This window comes from Epinephelus moara, chromosome 13, assembly GCF_006386435.1.
Source record: "Epinephelus moara isolate mb chromosome 13, YSFRI_EMoa_1.0, whole genome shotgun sequence".
NCBI lineage: Eukaryota > Metazoa > Chordata > Actinopteri > Perciformes > Serranidae > Epinephelus > Epinephelus moara.
In genome coordinates this window covers 16694934-16715652 of record NC_065518.1, presented here as the reverse complement: position 1 = coordinate 16715652, position 20719 = coordinate 16694934, and the positions used below count along the sequence as shown (strand labels likewise).

The window sequence follows — 20719 nt, the reverse complement described above, 5'->3', positions numbered from 1 at the left end:
ATGTAAGCACTAAACTCTTCTCTGCTGCTTCTAACAATATGTCCTGCTGGTGTTGCTATGCTGTTCTATATGGAAATATGTCACTACTGCTTCTACTGCTATTAAAATTGTATGTCCTTTTATATTGCACCAACTTTGCCTAAATCACACATTTGATGATCATTACATTCTTGTGACTAAAAAAACATGTTAAATTAATTTCTTGTCAGTGTGTTCAAAGATGTCTTTTAAACTGTGTGCCCTGTGTGTATTGATATTGTTTGTTTTTTGGGCTTTGTTGTATTTTAGGTAGCCCTGTGTAACATCTTGGCCAAGGGACTACTAGTGAAAAATAGCCTTTTGGCTAATTCTGGCATATTTATACCATTTGTATTATTAATTTGCACTGTCCCTTCTTAAATAAACTAAACTAAAATAAACTCACAATTGATGACTTTAAACAAAATCCAAAAAGACTTCAACTTTGGCTTTAACACAGATGACTTATGATTTTATTTGGACTTGAGCCTTATAATTGAAAATAAATGAAAAAATATTATTTAAAAATGGCGCCATGAATCACTTAATTCCCCTTTAATTCCTTAATGAGCTAAGATTAACGCTATTCATTCCCCCCCAGCAAGTCGACACTTAATTCCCCAGATTCACTTTGTTTGAACTAACCCAACATCCAGTCAATGTTGCAGGAGAGAGCCATGAAGTACTAACTTTACTTTACTAAGCACTAGTTAGAAAAAAATGATACCATGGATTATTGTGAAAACTGTGCAGTGGTAAACAAAACGGATTGCAATATACAAAACATGCGGATTCAAAATTATACATAAAGATGCGACAACTTCCAACAAACTTGTTTTAACAAATAAATACAAATTTTAAAAAGGTTTCATGATTTTTTGTAAATTTAATGTTGATGTTAAAATGACATTACATGTGATATGACTTGTTTATGACTTAAAATTTAAATTTGTCTTGACTTGGGACTTGAACGCAAGGACTTGAGTTTTTTTTATTTTTTACACCATGATGCTGTAAATACTCACTGGAGCACCAAATGTATGTTAATCCACCACTGAAAATAGTTTAGTAAAATGCTAAAAATGTCTCTCAAAAAAATGATTTATGGGGTTAGTGGATAATGCTTTGTGCTAATGTTTGTTTTATTAACATGTTTTAGTCAGTTAACAACTTATTTTGAGAAGTTGGTCAAAATAAAAAACAATTTTTTTTTTATATTTTTGAGTAGCATTGAATTAAAATAAGTAGTTAGAATGTCTTAAATAAAATAATTTTACCGCTAAATATCACCACAACCTTTGGATAAATATTAAGTTGGTTCAACTTAATTAAGCTTTTCAAGGTCAAAGCATATCATGTTGTTTGTACTTAACTGATTCTGATTGAGTTTGTCAAATTATAAAAGACTCATAGGATTTATTCAATAATACCAGAGTTGGAACTACTTAAAAAGATGCATGCACATTGTTACCTTAATTTTCTTTAGTTGAACCAGTAGTTTATCCCTTTAAAAATGAAATTATACACTATTTGTGACACATTTTAAAATATTTACACAGGGATGAATGGGCCTGAGTAACACAGACAGGGAAGGGAAGTTGGACGGACTTGTTCTTTTCATGGGATCCACCAACAATAAGAAAAACATAAAACATAACCAGCCTCATCCTTTGAGAGCATACATTTTTGCAACACTAGTGCCTTTCTGTATACCAAAGACACAAGTGCACTCCCTAAATCAACAAAGAGTCTGAGTTTGAAACAAGCGAACAAGGCTCCAAGTATCCAGCTTCACATGAGGCAGTTAGATAATTTGTGAAGGCTCAAATTATCCAGTTTCCAGGCACACACTGTACACAGTCCAGCCTCTGAGCTCAGTGTGCAGAGGTGATCTTTCAGTGACTGTGAGGGGTACAAGTCTCCCCATCAACACTTTGCATAAAGCTTGGGCTGCTACACAAACAGAAAGGGCACCACTGTGGGTCAAAGTGTGCGGCGGGGGGATACAGGGCTGAGCAAAGGGTGAACGACCCCTTTGGCTACGTTGAATGTCAGCGCACACTAACCATTCAGCGTGATCTCCAACTGAGTCAGAGGGATGATTCTGCTTCCATTTGCATACTACCATACTATCTGGCATGCCAGTGTAGTATGAGTTCACTATGTTCCACCATAGGAACTTAAATAGAGATTAATATGTGGAGTAAGTGTCCCAAGATCCTCTGTTAGAGACACCTGAAAGAGCCTGTCAGGACTGCTTGGCCCCCGCTGACCTTGATTCAAGCAGCATTATGCATTCACACACCACTGATGCCCAAACTCTTCATACACAGGGAGCACCGACTGTCCTCCACAAAAGGGCAGCAAAATTAAAATGTAACGTGTGATCCCTCAGGCTTGAATCTTTCATGCTTTTTCAGGGAGTTTAGCAGCCTTAAAGGAATAATTTGAAAAGTCTATTCCTTTTTTTATGCACACTGATTATGTAATATATACAGTAGATATCATTTTCACAGCCAGCCATCTTTGTCTTCATACTGAACAAACAGCTCCAGGTTTCCATTTCTTAGTCCAGGCTCAACACAATAAAGCACTCTACTGAAGAAGCAAAAATTACTGTAATTATTTAATTTAATGAGCAACTAAATATAATGTATTCTTTATATAACATCCTGCTATTGCCATTAGTTGTACAGTTAGTCCTAAAGTTGCTCCTACTTCAACAGTGTGAGTAAGAATTACTTAGAATACTGAGTTTTATCGCATTACGCAATCAATCTTATTGTATTTTACTATAATGAGGGCAACACTAACATTTTTGAGTTGAACAGACTAAAATGCATCAATTTTTGGCCCTAATTGCACACCATCGTCAGCAGCATTTTTCCAGCATCTGATTGGCTTAATTCACAAGAAAACAAATGATTGCCTCACATCGTTGGTTTGGATCTCGGTGGTACAACATACACATTTTTAGGCTTTAAGTGTACTGAACTTAATTTCTCACTTGCAATCCTATTAGCATTTCACTCAAGTAAATCATCTTTGATTGATTACTTAATTATTTTAAGGGCAATCACTTGCCTTAAATATTTTAAGTACAATCAACTAATCCAGGTTTGCAGTGTTCTTATACCTGCTCTTTGTATTTTGCCGACTATAATCGGTGTGCATGTTCATACATGTTCATATATTTTATCCATTATTGTTTATCTTACTATATCTTACCATATAATGATGAAAACTCTGTCTGTGTGTCTGTTCCACGTTTTTCTCCTCACTGACTTGGTCAATCCATGTGAAATGTGGCACAGTGGTAGAGGGTCATGGGAGGATGCGAATGAAGCAATATTGCATCAATTGGCCAAAGGGGGGCGCTATAGCAACTGAGTGAAATTGCAAACTTTGAATGGGCATATCTCGTGCCCATATGTCGCAGAGACATGAAACTTTGCACAGAGATGCCTCTCCTCATGAGGAACAAAAGTGCCTCAAAAACCCATAACTTCCGGTTATATAGATTTTCCGCCATTTTGAATTTCTTTGAAAAACACTTAAAATCGATCTCTTCCTAGGACGTTTGACCGATCTGCATGAAGTTCCCTCTTGGCAAAAGTTGGAAAACTTACTAAAACTGAGCTTCTATAAGGCAATGAATATTGCGGAGGGCGTGGCTCATCACATAAAGGTGTATAACATCTCAAGGGTTTCACCGATCACCACGAAACTTTGTAGGCATATGACCACACATAATCTGAGGGGACCCCTCCATTATTGACCCGATAAAACAAAATGGGGGCGCTAGAGAGCTAATTTCTTATCTAGGCCTAACCGCCAAATCGATTTTTACTAAACTTGGTAGATATGTAGAACAGGACACCTCAAGGTGACTGGAAAAATGTAACTCTAAATGGCAACTGGGTGGCGCTATAACAACAGAAAAATGCTTAAAAATTTAAAGCATTGAATTTATTGTTAAATTCATCATTACATTTTGGAAACTATCTCTGTTTATGTGGGTTTAAGCTCCTGGGATGCAGGTCTGTTTGTTAACCACTTTTGGTCCAAACTGTAATATCCTGATAGCTTTGAATTGTCTCTCAATTCAATTTAATAAAGCCCAATATCACAAATCACAATTTGCCTCAGAGGGCTTTACAGCATACAACATCCTTCTGTCCTTGGACCCTCTCAGCGAATAGGAAAAAACTCCCCCAAAAAACCCTTTAACAGGGAAAAAAATTGTAGAAACCTCAGGATTTTCATCCAGATATTCATGGTCCTCAAAGATTTAATCCTAATGAATTTGGTCCTAATGACTTATGGCAGAGATACTCAACTAGCTAAGCCCGGGGGCCACCTATGCGAAATGACAGGACTAACTAATCTTTCTTTGAAATTCTATAATTTCATATTAACATTTAGGATTAAATCACTCATCTTTGCCAAGAGACAAATCCAGTCGTTTGTTTAGTACTAATGTATGGTCCTCTACCTTCATTATAGCAATGATAACAAGGTAAATGTTTTGAATAACCACTCAGTCATGTTAGGTTTGGTTCCAGCTGCAACAATCAGTCCACAATTAATCAATTAATCAATTAATCAATGGCCAGAATCTGCAACTATTCTGATCATCAAATAACTGTTTTAGTCTTTTTTTTTAAAGCAAAAAAGCCGAACATATGCTGGTTTGATGCTTCTTAAATGTTAGAATTTGATACTTTTTTTTGCCATACATGATAAACTGAAAAGCTTTAGATTTTTGGACTGTTGGTAAGATAAGACATACCATTTGACGATGTATCAAACAATGACTCATAGTTGTTTTGAACTTGCGCTGAGGCTGCATGTCCAATATAGAAAATAAACACAAGTGACTGTGAACATGAAACCTACTTTATGTACTACACAAGCAGTGAGTATAAAATATGTCACTAGCAAATTCCAGCCGCTCGGTGCAGCCCCCTGTTGTGACCTGGTACCTGCCTGCAACCTGGCATCCAACTCCTGGGTCAACCAGCACCCTCAGCTCAGCTGCAGGTAACACAGAGGGAGGAGGAGAGAGCCTGTTAGCTAGAAAACAGACTCCTTACAGCATCACTGTGTCCAAAGGTACAGAGCAAAGAGACAAAGAGACAGATGAGGAAGTAAGGGTAGCGTAATGTGCTCGTGCCAGTGTCCTACTTCCTTCAAGTTTCACAATTCACACAAAGAGGAATCATTGTCATTCCACCAGGTTCCTCCTGACAATATAAATGCAAATATGTATAAACGAACTCCATAGGAATAGGAGCCAAATGAATATGAATAGGGAGTTGTGATAAGGAGGAAAAAAAGCAACAGAACTAGCTGACTGGTTTCCTTTTAAGAACCCACTGGCGGATTTTAAAAGAATGGAAGCTGCAGAGATATACTGATCGGACTGATAAGAAGAAAAGCCTGCTTCAAGGCTGTTTTTGGACAAATGGGATGCAAAATATTAAATGTGTTGCAAATAAGAGGACGCTTAGCTGGCTGCGAAATTAATCCAAAGATGAGCTTTAAATGACAATTCATAAGGAAGTTGGTCAAGTTTTAAAGGTTCTGTATGTAACTTTTTCAGAAAATCCCTGTCATTAATGACACCTCTCTCTGAGGCTGTTAAGTGAACGGCGGTCAGCATCTTGTTGCTTGACCACCAGTGCTTGAACTCTGAAGCCATGAGCAAGCATGGGGCATCGTCCAAAACCATGACAAACAAGAGACTGACTGTGTTTGACAGTCATAATGTTCATAGAAGGCTGGAAAATAAATTACAATCATATTTAGAATAAAGTTACTATCTGTAATCCATCCATCCATTTTCATCCGCTTATCTGGGGCCGGGTCGTGGGTCAGCAGGCCGAGCAAAGCACCCCAGATGTCCCTCTCCCCAGCAACACTTTCAAGCTCCTCCTGGGGGACCCCAAGACGTTCCCAGGCCAGATGAGATATGTAATCCCTCCAGCAAGCGTGCGCCAGCCAGATCAGCCCTGGAGTCTGGATGAATTAATGACATTTATCACCCAAATATTTTGCTACCTTAGCTAGCTAACAATTCATTCTCGTTAGCAAGCAAACTAACGTTAGCTAAGCACGATATCACAATATATTTCACATGTCAATGCTTCCTCTAATTTTAGGATTTTGTTTCAGCATGGTGAGGCACTGAAATTATGATATGGACCACTGAATTTGATGGATTTAATGTTTATCAAACCAAAAATGAAACAAGAATTAGCTAGCTAGCACAAACCGCCGACTCTCCTCCTCACTCCCCACCGCTAGGATACTAACGTTACTACCCCGGGACAGGAGTGGACAGCAGCTCAGACCTTAGCCGCTGTAGCAACTTGAATTTAGCGAGCGGAAACCCGAGCCCTGGCGTACAGCGGGCTGGTGGCCAGTGGGTCTAACAGCATCAAAGTGAGGTGGTTGAGAGGGTGGCCCAGAATCCCAATTTGAGTTGCTACAGGGTGCTACGTGAAGGTCCGTCTCCACCAGGCCACCGCTGCAAAATGTGTAGCATGTGTGGACTCTGTTGTGGTGGGTGCTGCTCATTTGTCAGCGTTAGCAGACTTCATTTCTTAGCTAACATTAGCTACTGTTGCACACTGTTAGCGCTGTAATGAACTAAAGAGAGGCAAGGCACTCGGGAACACGCATAACGTCACATCCTTTGGATTTTCCTTTCCTTTACATAGAAGTCAGTCCACAGGCTGCTAGAGGCGACAGAGAAAGTCTGGGAAGGTCTCAGTTTTTGAATTAAGTTATCACTTGTTCACCCACTAGTAGGGCCATAACGGTACATGTATTTGTGTCGAACCATTGGGTACGCGACTTTCGGTTCGGCACGACCCTGTACCGAATTATTGGGCGCAGGACATTATTTTATTTTATTATGTTTTATTTTAATTCCGTTTTTGCGAGCCGAACCATTTAAAATATCTAGTTCCCCGACTGACATAATTGAGTGACGGACCGAGTCCGACCGTAAATCTCCGCCTTCACTTTGTGCAGCGCATTCTCGCATTTTGACAACATGGCAAGTGAGCCTGACGAACCTGAAGACCCACCTGCAAACCTTAAGTCCTCCATTCGGGAACACTTTGGTTTCAGGGTAAAATACGAAGATGGAAATAAACAAGTGGACAAGACAAAAGCAGTGTGCCGACACTGCAGAACAGCGGTCGGGTATGTACTTGGAAACACGTCTAACATGCTAACACATCTAAAGCAACATCACCAGAGTTTGAACGTTAACCGGCATGACTAGAAAAAGCAATCTGGTGCAAACTACGATATCGTCATCGTTTAAAAAGAAAGAGCGTTTCCCTGACCATTCTGATCGCGCTAAATAACCAACGCCATTGGAGTTGAGTAAAATTGTTTAAGCTGCACTTTAGATATTGAAGCATGTTTTGTTTACTGCACTTTAACAAAGTGGGAAAGCTAAGTAAGTTCCCAGTAAAACCGAATCTGAGCAGGCTTTAAAGCTGACCAGCTGCACTATACTTTTTATTTTATTTGAGGATTTTATTTTTCACTTTTATATTTCTATTTTCATTCAAACAATGTGAAAAAGCAGGATTTTATATATATTTGTTTCATTCAAAAATTGTGTAAAAAGAGTTAACTGTTGTGGTGGTTCATTTTAATAAGGGTACCAATAAGTAAAAGATATTTAATAGTTGTCTATTTTTTTCATTACTGTACCGAAAAAAAACGAACCGTTACTTGTGTACCGAGGTACGAACCAAACTGTGATTTTTGTGTACCGTTACACCCCTACCCACTAGTATAAAGTTACATACAGAACCTTTAAAGTATGAGTGTTGTTTAGAAAAGCTGACTTTCAGCAAACATCAGGAGGGTCAGAGGGTGAAGTAAGATAATATTGATTCAACACTTTAGCATATAAAAATGCACCGCAGATTGAGGTCAAAGGTGTTTTCCCCACCTTCCAGCAGTGAATTAAAAAGAAATCCAGACCTGTTTCTGGACTTTGGTTTTATCAGATGAAAGCACAAAGAAGGCTCAAGGGAAGAAACCAAAACGTTTTCCTCTGCATTATCAGCGGAAAGGACTGAACGAGTGTCTGACTCACAGTGGAGTTGAAGCGCAGGTGACAGATGTTACAGGAGATGATGGGTTTCTTCTTGGGTGGAGCCACACCAAAAGTGTGGTTGATCACTGCCTTCTGCACTGGGTCCATCTGCGAGGTGAAACATACAAACACACATAGATGAACACGAATGTCCTGTTTCAAGTTGGTGATACCTTTAGGTTTCAGAGAGAAGTGCAAGTGCAGTTTCCCCAGTTCAAGTCAGGCCTTTGGGTTCTCCGATGCACATCATCCCTCCTCTCTACACTATTGTGGGACTACCATCCTAATTTCCTGTCACTTTTTCGTTGTCCCTGTCAATTATAGGCAACAATACCATAAAAGAATTTGTCATAATATTTAACTCATATTTTTTTCCGCCAGTTTTAAGGTAGTTTCTTTAAAAGGACAGTTCACCACCAAAATCAAAAATACATATTTTAACTCTTACATGTAATGCTTTTTATCAATCTAGATTGCTTTGGTGTAGGTTGCCAAATGTTGGAGATATTGGCGTAGGTGTTGGCACTTTGCTTGTGGTGCTTGTAGTGCCAAAAGCTACATTTGAAAAACTCAACAGCAATGTCTCTTTCCAGAAGTCATGACCTGGTTACTCAAGATAATCCACAGACCTTGTTGTGAGCAGTTTCATGTAGGAACTATTTCCTTTCTACCAAAATACACCCTCCAACAGTATCACTGCGCAAAAGGAAGCGTGCATCTCTCCTTTTTCTTTCCTTAATTTATTCTGAAAAATACACTGTCTAATTCTTTAAAAACTTGATGTAGCATCCATGTTTGACTTATGTAGACTAGATCTTAAAGTCAAACTAATCTCCCTTCACCTTCATGTTCACACACTCGTTTTTATAGAATATGATATATTATTACATTTTTAAAAATCCCAGGGCCTTCTAATCAAAGATAAAGGGAAGATAAAAGTCTATGCTGCTCCACTGGAAACAACACGACAATATTTAATTAATGAGACCATTAGGGTACACACACCAGGTTAAAACATGTCCTAACAGGTGCTGTGACAGGCGACACTTTGCCTAAAATGTTTGTTAAAAGACAAAAAACTGTTTTCGGATGAACAACCTGTACATGAGATTTTTAAAAATTAAATAATATATCACATCAAAACGAGTGTGTGAACATGAAGGTGAAGGGAGATCAGTTTGACTTCAAGATCTAATCTACATGAGTCAGACATGGATGCTACATCATGCTATGTCTTTTAAAATATTAGACATTTACAGTGTTTATATTTGTCAGAATAAATGAGGGAAGGAAAAAGGAAATTACACTGTTGAATTCACACATTTTAAATAACCTTTGTCCTCACTTGATATTTTTAATTCCTATAGTGATAGTTGAGTCGTATTTTTAGCATCAGGTGTCAGACAGGAATCTTTTCCCAGCCGCCCACATGCCTGATACATTTAGCGCATTCCTCTGACTTGTCTCATGAAGGGTTAAAGCTAAATGTGACTATGGAAGTGCTGCTTTATCATTTAGAGCCAGACCAAACATATGTGTGTGTGTGAGAAAGAGAGAAGTGTTATATTGGGGATGTCTCAATCATATTTTTACCCCCTGATCGGAGCCAAGTTATATTTATGAGTCTATTAATATTTTCCTATATAACACGGCTACTAAATGCGCATTCCATGCAAAATAAAGCTGTTTATGTGAGACACGCTTCACAGTTTAATAGTTCCGCTTCAGAGCTTTCCTTTAATAGATTTCTTTTTATAAATAAATTGAGGCTAGGATTAAAATATTTTAATCTCAGACCATATTACTAGTCTTTTTCATATTTATTTATATTTTCTTTTAGCATTCTTCTTAGTAATGACAGCAAAGAGATGACAGGAAACAAGGGGAGTAGCACGCCACAGGGGCACCCCACTGAAGTTCAGTTTGATGCAACCAAAATGCTCTTCAATCTTTTCTTGAATTTGGAGGTTCTGTTTGGGACTGAATCACTATAGCCTCATACGTGATGAGTGTTTGCGAGAAATGTGGTATTGTATCCTACCGTGCTGAAATTGGGGAAGAGGCTGAGTGGCGAGGAGCTGTTGACCCTGAGCGGCAGGAAGTGCTCCAGCTGGGCATGAGTCTGCGGCTGTAGGGGTCGACCTGGCAGAGGCAGGGAGCCCAGGAGTGGGTGGACTTGGCTCTGGGAGAGGGCACCTACAGCAGGGGTGATCACATTTGAGAAAACACATCATTGTGACAACCATTTTCTCGCTTAATCCTCTATCTCAAATGCATTTGTAGAGACACATTTCACCCTGTTTCATTTAAAACTGCACATCCTCACACACTCACAAGGATAAAGACAGACTTTAGCACACAGCATATTAGATCAAGACCCATTCCCACAGTGAATGATTCACTCAGTAAAGATTTAATGACTTCAGTAATAGCGGGGGATAAATGATGAGAGGCTTTGTGTGGCCTTTTCCTGCTCTACAAGTCCATAGTTTATCCTGACAAATGGATCTGGCCTTTAAACGCAGCACTAGAGTGTAATTGTCTGGTTTCGTTCTTCCTCAGATGCTACAAAGTGGTCAGGCAAAAGGACTGCAAGGTTGTTTTAAGGCCTAAGGTGACCAATTTACTTCATTTTTATTGAAAGTCCCCCTCCACACGTTTTACTAATATTTTATTTAATGTGGTTTTCCCACATACAAGTTAGAAACTACAATTCCTGCCTCTGGGTTGTAAGACACCATGAATTGGTCAAATTGCAGTCACAGTTTACATCCAGATCTGTCCAGACTCATATGTAGCCGTGAGTTGATACCTCATATATGGGTGTTGTTGCAAAGACGCTACACTTTCTAAAAGACGAAAGCTTCACGCACATCTTCAACCTGCTAGCAAAGATGATCAAAGCAATCGGCACAGGGTTGGAAATTAACTTTGTTGTTCACCTGCCAATGTGGCTGGTGGATTCCAAAATCGACCAGCCACTCAATAGATTACCATTGTTCTTTTTTAGGCTGGTGAATGAAGCAAATTTAGCAGCCACTTGCATTTGGCTGGTGGCTGGTGCTAATTTCCAACCCTGAATCAGTACCTGAGTACCTGACCAAACGTCTCCCCCTATGACGAATAATTACCGCCAACGTCAAAGTGAAGCTGATCTTTAACCTTTCGGATACAAAATGTCAACACTTCTTCATTATATTCTATCAGACATTTGTGCAAAATTTCATCATAATTAGTGTATGAATTATTGAGTAACAAAGGACTTCTGGTGGCGATGCGCCATGGGTAACAGCTAAACAGGCAAGCTGCTGCTCCGTATGGTTAAACATTGTTATATCTAGCCAATCTTCATAACTGAACTATAAAACAAAGCCTGTCCAAGAGAGGTGCACACATGAATAGGCAACTACGGAAACTTCAACAATCCTAGTACAAAAATGTTGCATTTGGACAAACTAGCTGACACTGCTAATAGTAGCACTAGCAACCCAGCTGCTAGCACACAACAAAGATGAGGAGGATAACCCAGTGCTGTGCGGGTTTCTCAACATCAATCGCAACCTGGAAACAAAAATCGACAAGGTAATCAGGGACGTAGCTGACGTAAAAGGTTTGGTGGATTCTCTCAAAGCTGACGTGGCCGTGCTTTCAAGCAGCACTGATGAGACAGAACAGAGAATCTCTCAGCTGGAGGACGATAACGCCAGGCTTAATAGCACAGTGGCCAAAATGACTGACACCATCGCAAAACTCAGCGAAAGGCTACAGTATCAGGAGAACTACAGCAGAAGACAGTCAATCAGAATTAAGGGACTTATTGAGTAATGGCCAAAACATGTTTTGTGAGATCATATTGACATCAGACCACCAACTTCTGAACAGTTCATCCTTGACTCCCAGTGGACGTTTGTGCTAAATTTGAGGAAATTCTCAAATGTGTTTTAAAGAATGAGAAGGATGCAAGGTCATAGAGACCTTTAACCACCAAAATCTAATCACTTCATCCTCAAGTTCAAGTTGACGTTTGTGCCAAATTTGAAGAAAATCCCTTTAAGGCATTCTTGAGATATCATGCTCAAAAGAATGGTACAAACATACATAAGAACAGAGGAACAACCCCAAAACATAATGCCTTGGGCCACGGCTGGCACTGGCGTGAAGGCTTGAAAAACTCTCAAAAGAAATTTGCTTGCAGAACGTTTTGCTTTCTTCAGCGCGTGGTTGACCAGTAAAAGAGCAGTGCATATCACAATGGCGTTAGCATCTTGTTAGCATCAGAGGAAAACATCTGATTCAGCCATACATGTTTGAGCCTCAGTCAGACACAGACTCAGTCGAGGAGTCTGGTGTGCAACAAAATCAACGACTAGCAGACGTATCAGAGTGGTAAGTGTAGTGAGCATCTTTTATTTGTTTATGTTGTTTGTTAGCTCGTAAGCTAACTGGCAGTGGCTGAGAATGAGTTGGCCGACACTGTGTTAGTGGTTGTAAAATCTACAGTAGTATCTGCTACGATGGGGTTTTTGGTAGATAGTGGATCAAAGTTCCAGGGTTTGGTTTACATCTAAAATGCACAGACATCGCTACCTTCAGTGGAGGAATGCGCAAACACCTCTCTGGTGATAAACTTCACACAGATACAAATCAGTATAGTCAAGGTCAACATTTCAAGGAACATAATCATGAGAAAAACACATTTTTTACTTAAGATATATCCAACTGCTGGCTTTTTGTTGCTTACCCATTTCCTGTCTTTCTGCATATATTACTTTACCTATGAAGTGTTTGTTTTGATGAGCCCTGCAGCAATTTTAACATCCACATTTTTGCTTTGAATCTCTTTCCACATGACCTCTCATCTCATCCTGCTTAATTTTGGTTGGCCTAAATGCTTTCAGACGGCTCTTGCTTCAAAGAGCAGCATGGCACTGACCTTTGTCTAGACCCAAAGTAAACATTAGTGCGCTCACATTAAAATTCACAGTGTCTTACATAAGCATGGTGATTATTGTAATGCCTGTATGTTGAAAGTCCTGAGGTTTTTTATGTTAGAAGGTCATGTGTAAATGACAGAATACAGCAGCAATGAATCGTGAACATGTGAACGTTTGTTTAAATTTAAGCATTGTTGTGTACAACAGGTGAGAACTGAATTTTTCAATGACAGTTCCTTTAAATATCTTTAAGATATTTGGCAATAGAAATTGTAACATTGGAGAAATTGCTGTTTTGTTTTTCATGTAGATTCAGATATAAAGAAGTGACACTAGAAGCTTGAGCTTGTAGAGTACAAAAAAAAGAGGTTCTTGACAGATTTTCCACATGTAATTTCAAATTATAACCATAACTATAAATAAGGGATTTATTTTCTGCCTTCATGTTGTTTGTGCATGCCAGTGTTGTAGTACTTGAGACCGGTCTTGGTCTCAACACCACTGTTTGAAGGTCTAAGTTATGTCTCAGACTTGACCATAATTTTACTCGGCCTTGTCTTGGTCTCAGACAAAGTAGACTCTGGATTGTATTTCAAGACTGATCAAGGCCACAACTGTGGGGATATCAATAAATTTCCTGTGCAAAATAAAAAAGGAGCATTGACTAAAGATGGTGAGGTTGATGCCAGTTAATCAGTATTTGGTTGTATTTGCTAATAGACATCAGAGGAAAAATCCCCCACATAACATTAACCTCTGTAATGCCTTTTGATTTTTTTTTATCAAGACATTTCTCATGGTACACTTAAAAATACATACTGATACACAGGTCCAACCACAGTCTGCTGGGTGGTTCGAGTGAGATTGTCAGAAAAAGAAATATGGGTTTCGGGCAGTTCATCAAGTGACCAAACAGTGTTCTGAGTAAGTTATTAATAACCTACAGAAACATGTGCAATAGTCCACCTTCCACCCTCTCTTACCCTCTCTCAGTCTCTTTCTCTTACACAGCAAGCAGCTTTATCATCAGCTGCTGTGCTCAGGCCCTCTGTTATTTGGCTTTTGACCAGGAAAATCTGTTGAAGTCTGACATATTTAAATCTCTGCAGTCATAATATCTAATAAAAATATTCTCCTTTGCAAATATGCAGGCCTAACACAGTATCATAACAGCAAGCAAGTGCTTCTCTGTCCACAGTGAATCCGTTGAATATGCACGGCTGTTATTAGCAATGTTCATTACCAGAAATTTTCAGCTCTGGTTTACGGGTTGAATCAGGCCATTAACACATATGTTTACAGGTTGGGCAGGGTGGATTGGCTCTCATAACGGGCCAAGTTGGTGCAATAAACCCTGACTGGCAGGTTAGCTCTGGTTCTTGAACTTTGGTGTTATCTAGCAAACAAGCCCACGTTTCCACCAGTTTTGTGCAGAACCGTTGTTATCAAGGCTGTGTCATCAATGGAGGGTGCTGCACAATGTACAACAGAAGTAAACACTAGTAGCAAAATCATGGATTTCATCGACTACCTGCAAACTTTTGTTCTGTTATTACGATATTTGTTTTTACCCAAAAAACAAGCATGAACCAACCATCAATGAGTCCACAGCACACTCTCTTATTGTCTGACAATCTCTCGCTCAACTTTCCCAATGTTGGATTCTCCATCCTCTCATTCCAACCTATAGATTATGGCACGCCCAGTGGTGTCGTCACAGTTCGCACTTCAGGTCAAGGACAACCTGATATTTTTTGGTTTCAGCTGAGAACCATTTTTTCCAGTTCTGAACCAATTTATTTTTGGTCAAAATGCTCTAAATGGTTCAAATTTAGGACCAGGACGGAACCAGTTCCATGTTGGAAAAGAGGTATGACACATACGGGGCAGCAGTAGCTCAGTCCATAGAGACTTGGGTTGGGAACCAGAGGGTCGCCTGTTCAAGTCCCCGTCCGGTCCAAAATATGGAGCGTGGACTGGTAGCTGGAGTTGCCAGTTCACCTCCTGGGCACTGCCAAGGTGCCCCTGAGCAAGGCACCGAACCCCCCAACCACTACTGCCAAGGTGCCCCTGAGCAAGGCACCGAACCCCCCAACCACTCAGAGCGCCTGTCATGGACAGCCCACTCTGACATCTCTCCACTTAGTGCATGTATAGGTCCAGTTTGTGCATGTGTGTGTTCGGACCTGTGTGTAATTGACAAACAGGGTGAAAAATTGAATTTCCCCTCGGGGATTAATAAAGTATATAAAACTAAATTAAATTAAAAAATGATGATGAAAGGGGTGAATTAAGAGGAATCTTTATTTGTTTTCTGTGTGTTTTTATAGAAACGTGGATTCTTTAGATCAATTTGAGGAGTACCTATGGTTTGTATGTTCCACTTTTTTTGTCATGCAGTGCGGGACTCATACTAGTCTAGTCATAGTCTTGAGTTGGTCTTGGTAAAGGTGGTCTTGACTACAACACTGGTGCAGATAGCACAACAAAGCACTACAGATGTATTGTGTTTCTTGAATGTCTGAGTGATTATAACTTGACTTCAAAACTCGTTTTCCACAGCCGATTATCTACAGAAAGGAAACTGCTCAAAGTTGATGGTGAAGTGAACTCCTCGTTAATATTTTATGAAATATTTTTGAGGTAAAAGCAGCAACAAAATGTGGGATGAGAAATCATTGCAAGTAGCAGTCTTTTCTTCCTGTATAATACAATATCGAGTGTTTTTCCTCCAACTGAAAGACAGCGCTTGACTTGATTTAAAATCTGTGGTAACTGAGGGTGGAGGGAGGTCTGGCCTTTGCGTGACGGAAAATGTCAAGAGGAGTTTGATGAGACAGCTGAAGGGAGCACTGGCTGGTAGGAGGAGCCCTCTGCATAGAAAAACTGAATGAAATTGACTGATGAAGCCAGAAGTATTAACATACCAGATGACGGCTGGAGGATGAAGAGCGATGACTCACTAAGTTTGGATTTAGGAAAGATATGTGAGGAGATATCTGAAGAGAGTCTTGTAGCATATAGCATCAAACATAGATTATCATAAAGTGCTTTGTTTTTCTTTTAAATACTGCAAAGAGTAATTACAGTCCGTCTCAGTGCTGGAGTCTAATTATGTTACTTCACAGCACTGAAAAGCGCACCAACAAGAAAGCAATTTTCCCCAATTTTCTGCTTTTTTCACCTCTGGATTTGAGGTTTTATCTCTGGGGATAAAGCAGGTTTGAAAGTCCTTGAGCATTAACATGATTTTACTAATCTGGTCCCTTATTCAGCATGCTTCTTAAAGCCTGAGCGGAGCTGAGAGACATAACAGAAGAAGCGGAAGGGAAAAGAAAAACAACATTTGCAGATTCAAAGCATGCTCAAAGAAACTGTATCTGCAGAGGGAACACTTAATGCTGGCACATGATTTTAGGAGTCACATAAGAAAAGGTTATGAGAGAGATCAAACATGTTGTTCCGTGCAGGTGAGCCGGTGTTTACTATAGGCAACAACGAATAGAGCAGTGGATGTAACAAACCACAGTGTGTCTCGTTTTATCATTGCCTGCAGCTACAAATGCCTCAGGGTACTTTTTTCTGGCAGTCAGTTCATCCAAAGCCTGCCAGAATTAGTTTTAAATCTGATTCAAGCTAATCCAAGCAGAAGCCTTATATGGAAGTGAAATATGATAATATATTTTGGAAATCAGACGAAGAGTCTACAGGCATGCTAGCAGCTGTGAAATTGTACGTAGGTAGTGTTTTGAACTAAACTCTAATAACACAGGCGCAGTTTGCGTTGGTTCAGGGGGCTCACTGAACCCTCTGCTGGTTGCAGCCAAAAGTGCACATAAGGATTTACACATTTTTTTTTATATTTTTTATAACACATAACTAATAAGTTGAATAACTGCTTTGCAGCAGTGATGTGGGTAGATGTTCTGTTTTGGTGGTGTTGGATCTTAGTGCAGCTTTCGATACTGTGGATCACAGTATCATGATTGAAAGGCTCAGACAGTGGGTGGGTGTCTCTGGGAGTGCCCTTGAGTAATTTCGCTCCTACTTTCAAAAAGAAGTTTCTCTGTCTCTCTTGGTCCTTTCAGCTCTGATACTGCTGCTCGTTCCTGTGGTGTACCTCAGGGCTCTGTCTTAGGTCCTATATTATTTGCTTTAAACTTGCTTTTACTAGGTCGCATTATTAGCCAGTTCACAGGTACATCATATCACTGTTATGCTGATGACATTCAGCTGTATGTCTCATTTAAGCTTGATTACACAGACAAATGTGCTGTTCTTCACAACTGTTTGATTGCCATCAAGGATTGGATGTCAAACACCTACTTACAATTAAACACAGACAAGACAGAGGTTCTGATAATTGAGAGTATTGGGTCCCTTTTGTCAGCTATACAGTCAAATTTTAGGAATCTTGGTGTTATTTTTGATCAGACCATGCATTATGATCATCATATCAAATCACTGACCGGCACTTGTTTTATACAACTAAGAAATATTGCAAAGCTCAGGTCTATGGTGTCTCGACCTGAGCTGGAGATGTTTTATAGTTTGATTGCTTGATTGTATTTTGTGAAGCACTTTGTGAATTTAATTTCTGTGAATGGTGCTATTTCGAATAAATGTTGATATTATTATAATTATTATAATATTTATTATTATTATTATTATCATTATACAGGGATTTGGACATTTCTAATAGTTTATTAACGTACAAAACGTCACCCTCACGGTAAGAAACACAGCAAGACATTCAGTGTGGAACTTATCATTATTGATGTGTTTTACAATGTCTCCAAAAAGTCATCCCAGTTTATGGCTGGATTAAAATGTTTCTGAAAGAGATACCATCACACCCAAGCCCTCGTTAGAGCAACGGCACAGTGGTTAGCTTCTGGGCAAAGAAAAGAGGAAGTGTCTTGCAGCATTTGAGAGACTATTAATGTCAGTAATAGTAATAATAGTAATATAGTGTCCAGTTTGTCAGATTTCCTGTTTCCTGTCAGTCCTGTTAAACGCTTGGTGGTGAGAAAGACTCATGCACGCAGCTCAGCTGGAAAAGCTCTGGTTCAGCGACACAGTAAGCAGTTTATTTTCATATTATTTCAGTTTATTTATTTTTAACTTCACATTCATGTCAGTAACCTTACATTTACTTTTCCCTTGCGCGATAAGGCAACTGCATGAGACATTCCTCTTGTCCAAACACAGAGTTTACTTGGCCAGCAGGCCAGTGTTTATGATGAGCCATGACGGTAATGACTGAGATTTCTATCTGATTTACTGTTATTTTTTTATTTATTAATTTATTTATTTTTTAGATTTTTTGGGGGGGAATTTTTGCCTTTATTAGACAGGACAGTCTCAAGCATGAAAGGGGGAGAGAGAGGGGATGACATGCGGCAAAAGGCCACAGGCTGGAATCAAACTGACAGCTGCTGCAGCAAGGACAATGCCTTTGTTCATGGGACGCCCGCTCTAACCTCTGTTGGGTTTTGCGGTTTGTGTGAGTTTGGATTCAAGTGCTCTCACAGTATTCCATCACTCATTGGGCATATTAGTCGGGATTTAAAAAAGCAACTGCTGATATTCTAGTTATTCATTTCATGTAAACGAAGCCCCTGATGTACACATTAAATTTCCTCTACATTTCTTATTGTGAACCCTCAAACTTAAAGTTGAAACTGCACCTATGACTAATACATCATCCGTACAGCCTCCTTGTATTTTCTGCTCCCCAAGTTTAAGTTTTATGTGTCCTAAAGAAAAACATCAAAAACAATAAAAATATTTTGGCAGAGACACAAGTGTCATAGAGACGACAGTAAAGAAGCACCTTCTTTAAAGCTTCCCCCATAAAATATTTGGAGGGGATCCAGTCTCTTTTCCCACTGCACAAACAGCATTCAAACATGGTTCTGTTATTTCAGAACCATAGACAGTGCTGTTTGTTGTGTGTCATCAGGAGATTTATTTATTAGATTTGATCCTCACAGCATGCTGTACACCGTGTGATATCAAAAAAAGGGTAAAACCCTGTAAGAGTGTGAGAGAGCTGCATGAAAGACAAAGAAAGACAGACAAAGCTGTCTAATCTTTTTTAAATTAATGACCCTGATACTGCTGGTTATTATTCTGTTGAAGGTTACAGCTTTCATTAAATGTAACACCAGACCAATTTTAGCTGGTGATCTAGCAACATGCCCCAAATATTCCTATTTCATATTATGGCCATGATGCACAAACACATAGAAAAGGTAAGGTAAGGCAGGGAATTATTCACATAGAAATAGGTGTAGCTGGATGACTACCTACTGTTTTACTATATAAAAAGATTTGCCCCCTCGCCATTTTTAACTGCCCCCTCAGTCACTTCTTCTTGGCGCCAGGCCTGATACATCAGTATGCTAATATGCTCACATTGACAATGCTAACCAGCTAATGTTAAGCACGTATTTGTTTACTATCTTAGTTTGTGGTTAGTGTTGTATTTATATGGTCAAAAACCAAACGATTGGACAAATCAAAATGTTCATCTCCTGATGGTACCAGGTGGAAGTAAAGTCATCACCAAAGGTATTATTCATCCTGAGGGGTGGTGAATGTCTGCACCAAATTTTATGGGAATCTGACTGGTTTCGTTTTAACTCATGTATTATCTATAAGTCTGTTTTGACCCTTCAATAAGCCCCGCCCCTTCGCTGTTAGCCGCTGATGGTCCATTAAGCTTTTGGAGCTAGCATGGAGCCTACTGTCTCTATCTGCACTGCTGGAAAAATGAAACAGTGATTCCAGAGAGAAGCAGACAGAGGGGTCTACAGTCTGTGTTTGAAGGATATATCCAGGATGTCAAACTGACTCAGCAGCAACAACAGCTATAAAGATAGAAGCTAAAGCCTAACGTCACAGATCACAGTGTAAAGATGAAAAACTACATCACCTAAAGACAGAGAGGACAGTTCACTAAAGGGAAACTTTGCTAATGTTCACCCTGCTTTGAAAGAAGAGTGTTTGGTCCAAGTGCTGGCGGCACAGGTTGACACTAAACACTGTTCATCTGCACACACTGCGATGACACACAGCTGGTTGAATATCAGCAAAGTTTCCCTGCTTCCCTTCACTGGTTCCTGCACAGCAGGGTCGGCCTTTGTTTCACTGTTATAATCATTAAAAAGCAAAAGCAGCATGTGTATACATTCAGTAGGCTATATCTTCAGTAGCTAGCTAGCTAACCCTACACTTTTCAGGGTTTGATTTTGGTTTTGGAACAGGGAAGAAACATATATCTTTTTCTAACCTCTCCAGGTAATGAGTGTCATTAATACACGACGTGCCCCAGACACAACATTTAGCTCCAAATCCACAAAACCAAAATCTGACACAATTGCATGAGAGTCTGTGGAGCCCAGCTGTGTAGCTATTATTTTACTGACTTATTTTTATAATGGTGTCATGCTTTATCAGTATGTCCAGCCCAAACAGGCTTACAAGACACCATTATTTAGATATAATATATAGTTTTGCTTTGCTTTGCTTTGCCACAGGAAAAGTCAGGGGATGACCACAGTCATTGGGATTCACCATCTGGGCACCATGAATGTCTGTACAACATTTCATGACAATCTATCCAATATCTGTT

General features: G+C 39.5%; 1 protein-coding gene across 1 annotated transcript in view; it reads right to left on the bottom strand.

Annotated features, from left to right (window-relative positions):
- The window catches only part of LOC126400140 (zinc finger protein 385C-like), a 133337-nt gene that overhangs the window by 10427 nt on the left and 102191 nt on the right, over positions 1-20719 (bottom strand). Inside the window, exons 3-4 of the mRNA XM_050060649.1 lie at positions 10188-10342; positions 8147-8254 (exon numbers count right to left, since the gene is read on the bottom strand). Of these exons, the coding sequence (XP_049916606.1) occupies positions 8147-8254; positions 10188-10342 (263 nt within the window). The remainder of the gene's footprint in view (positions 1-8146; positions 8255-10187; positions 10343-20719) is intronic.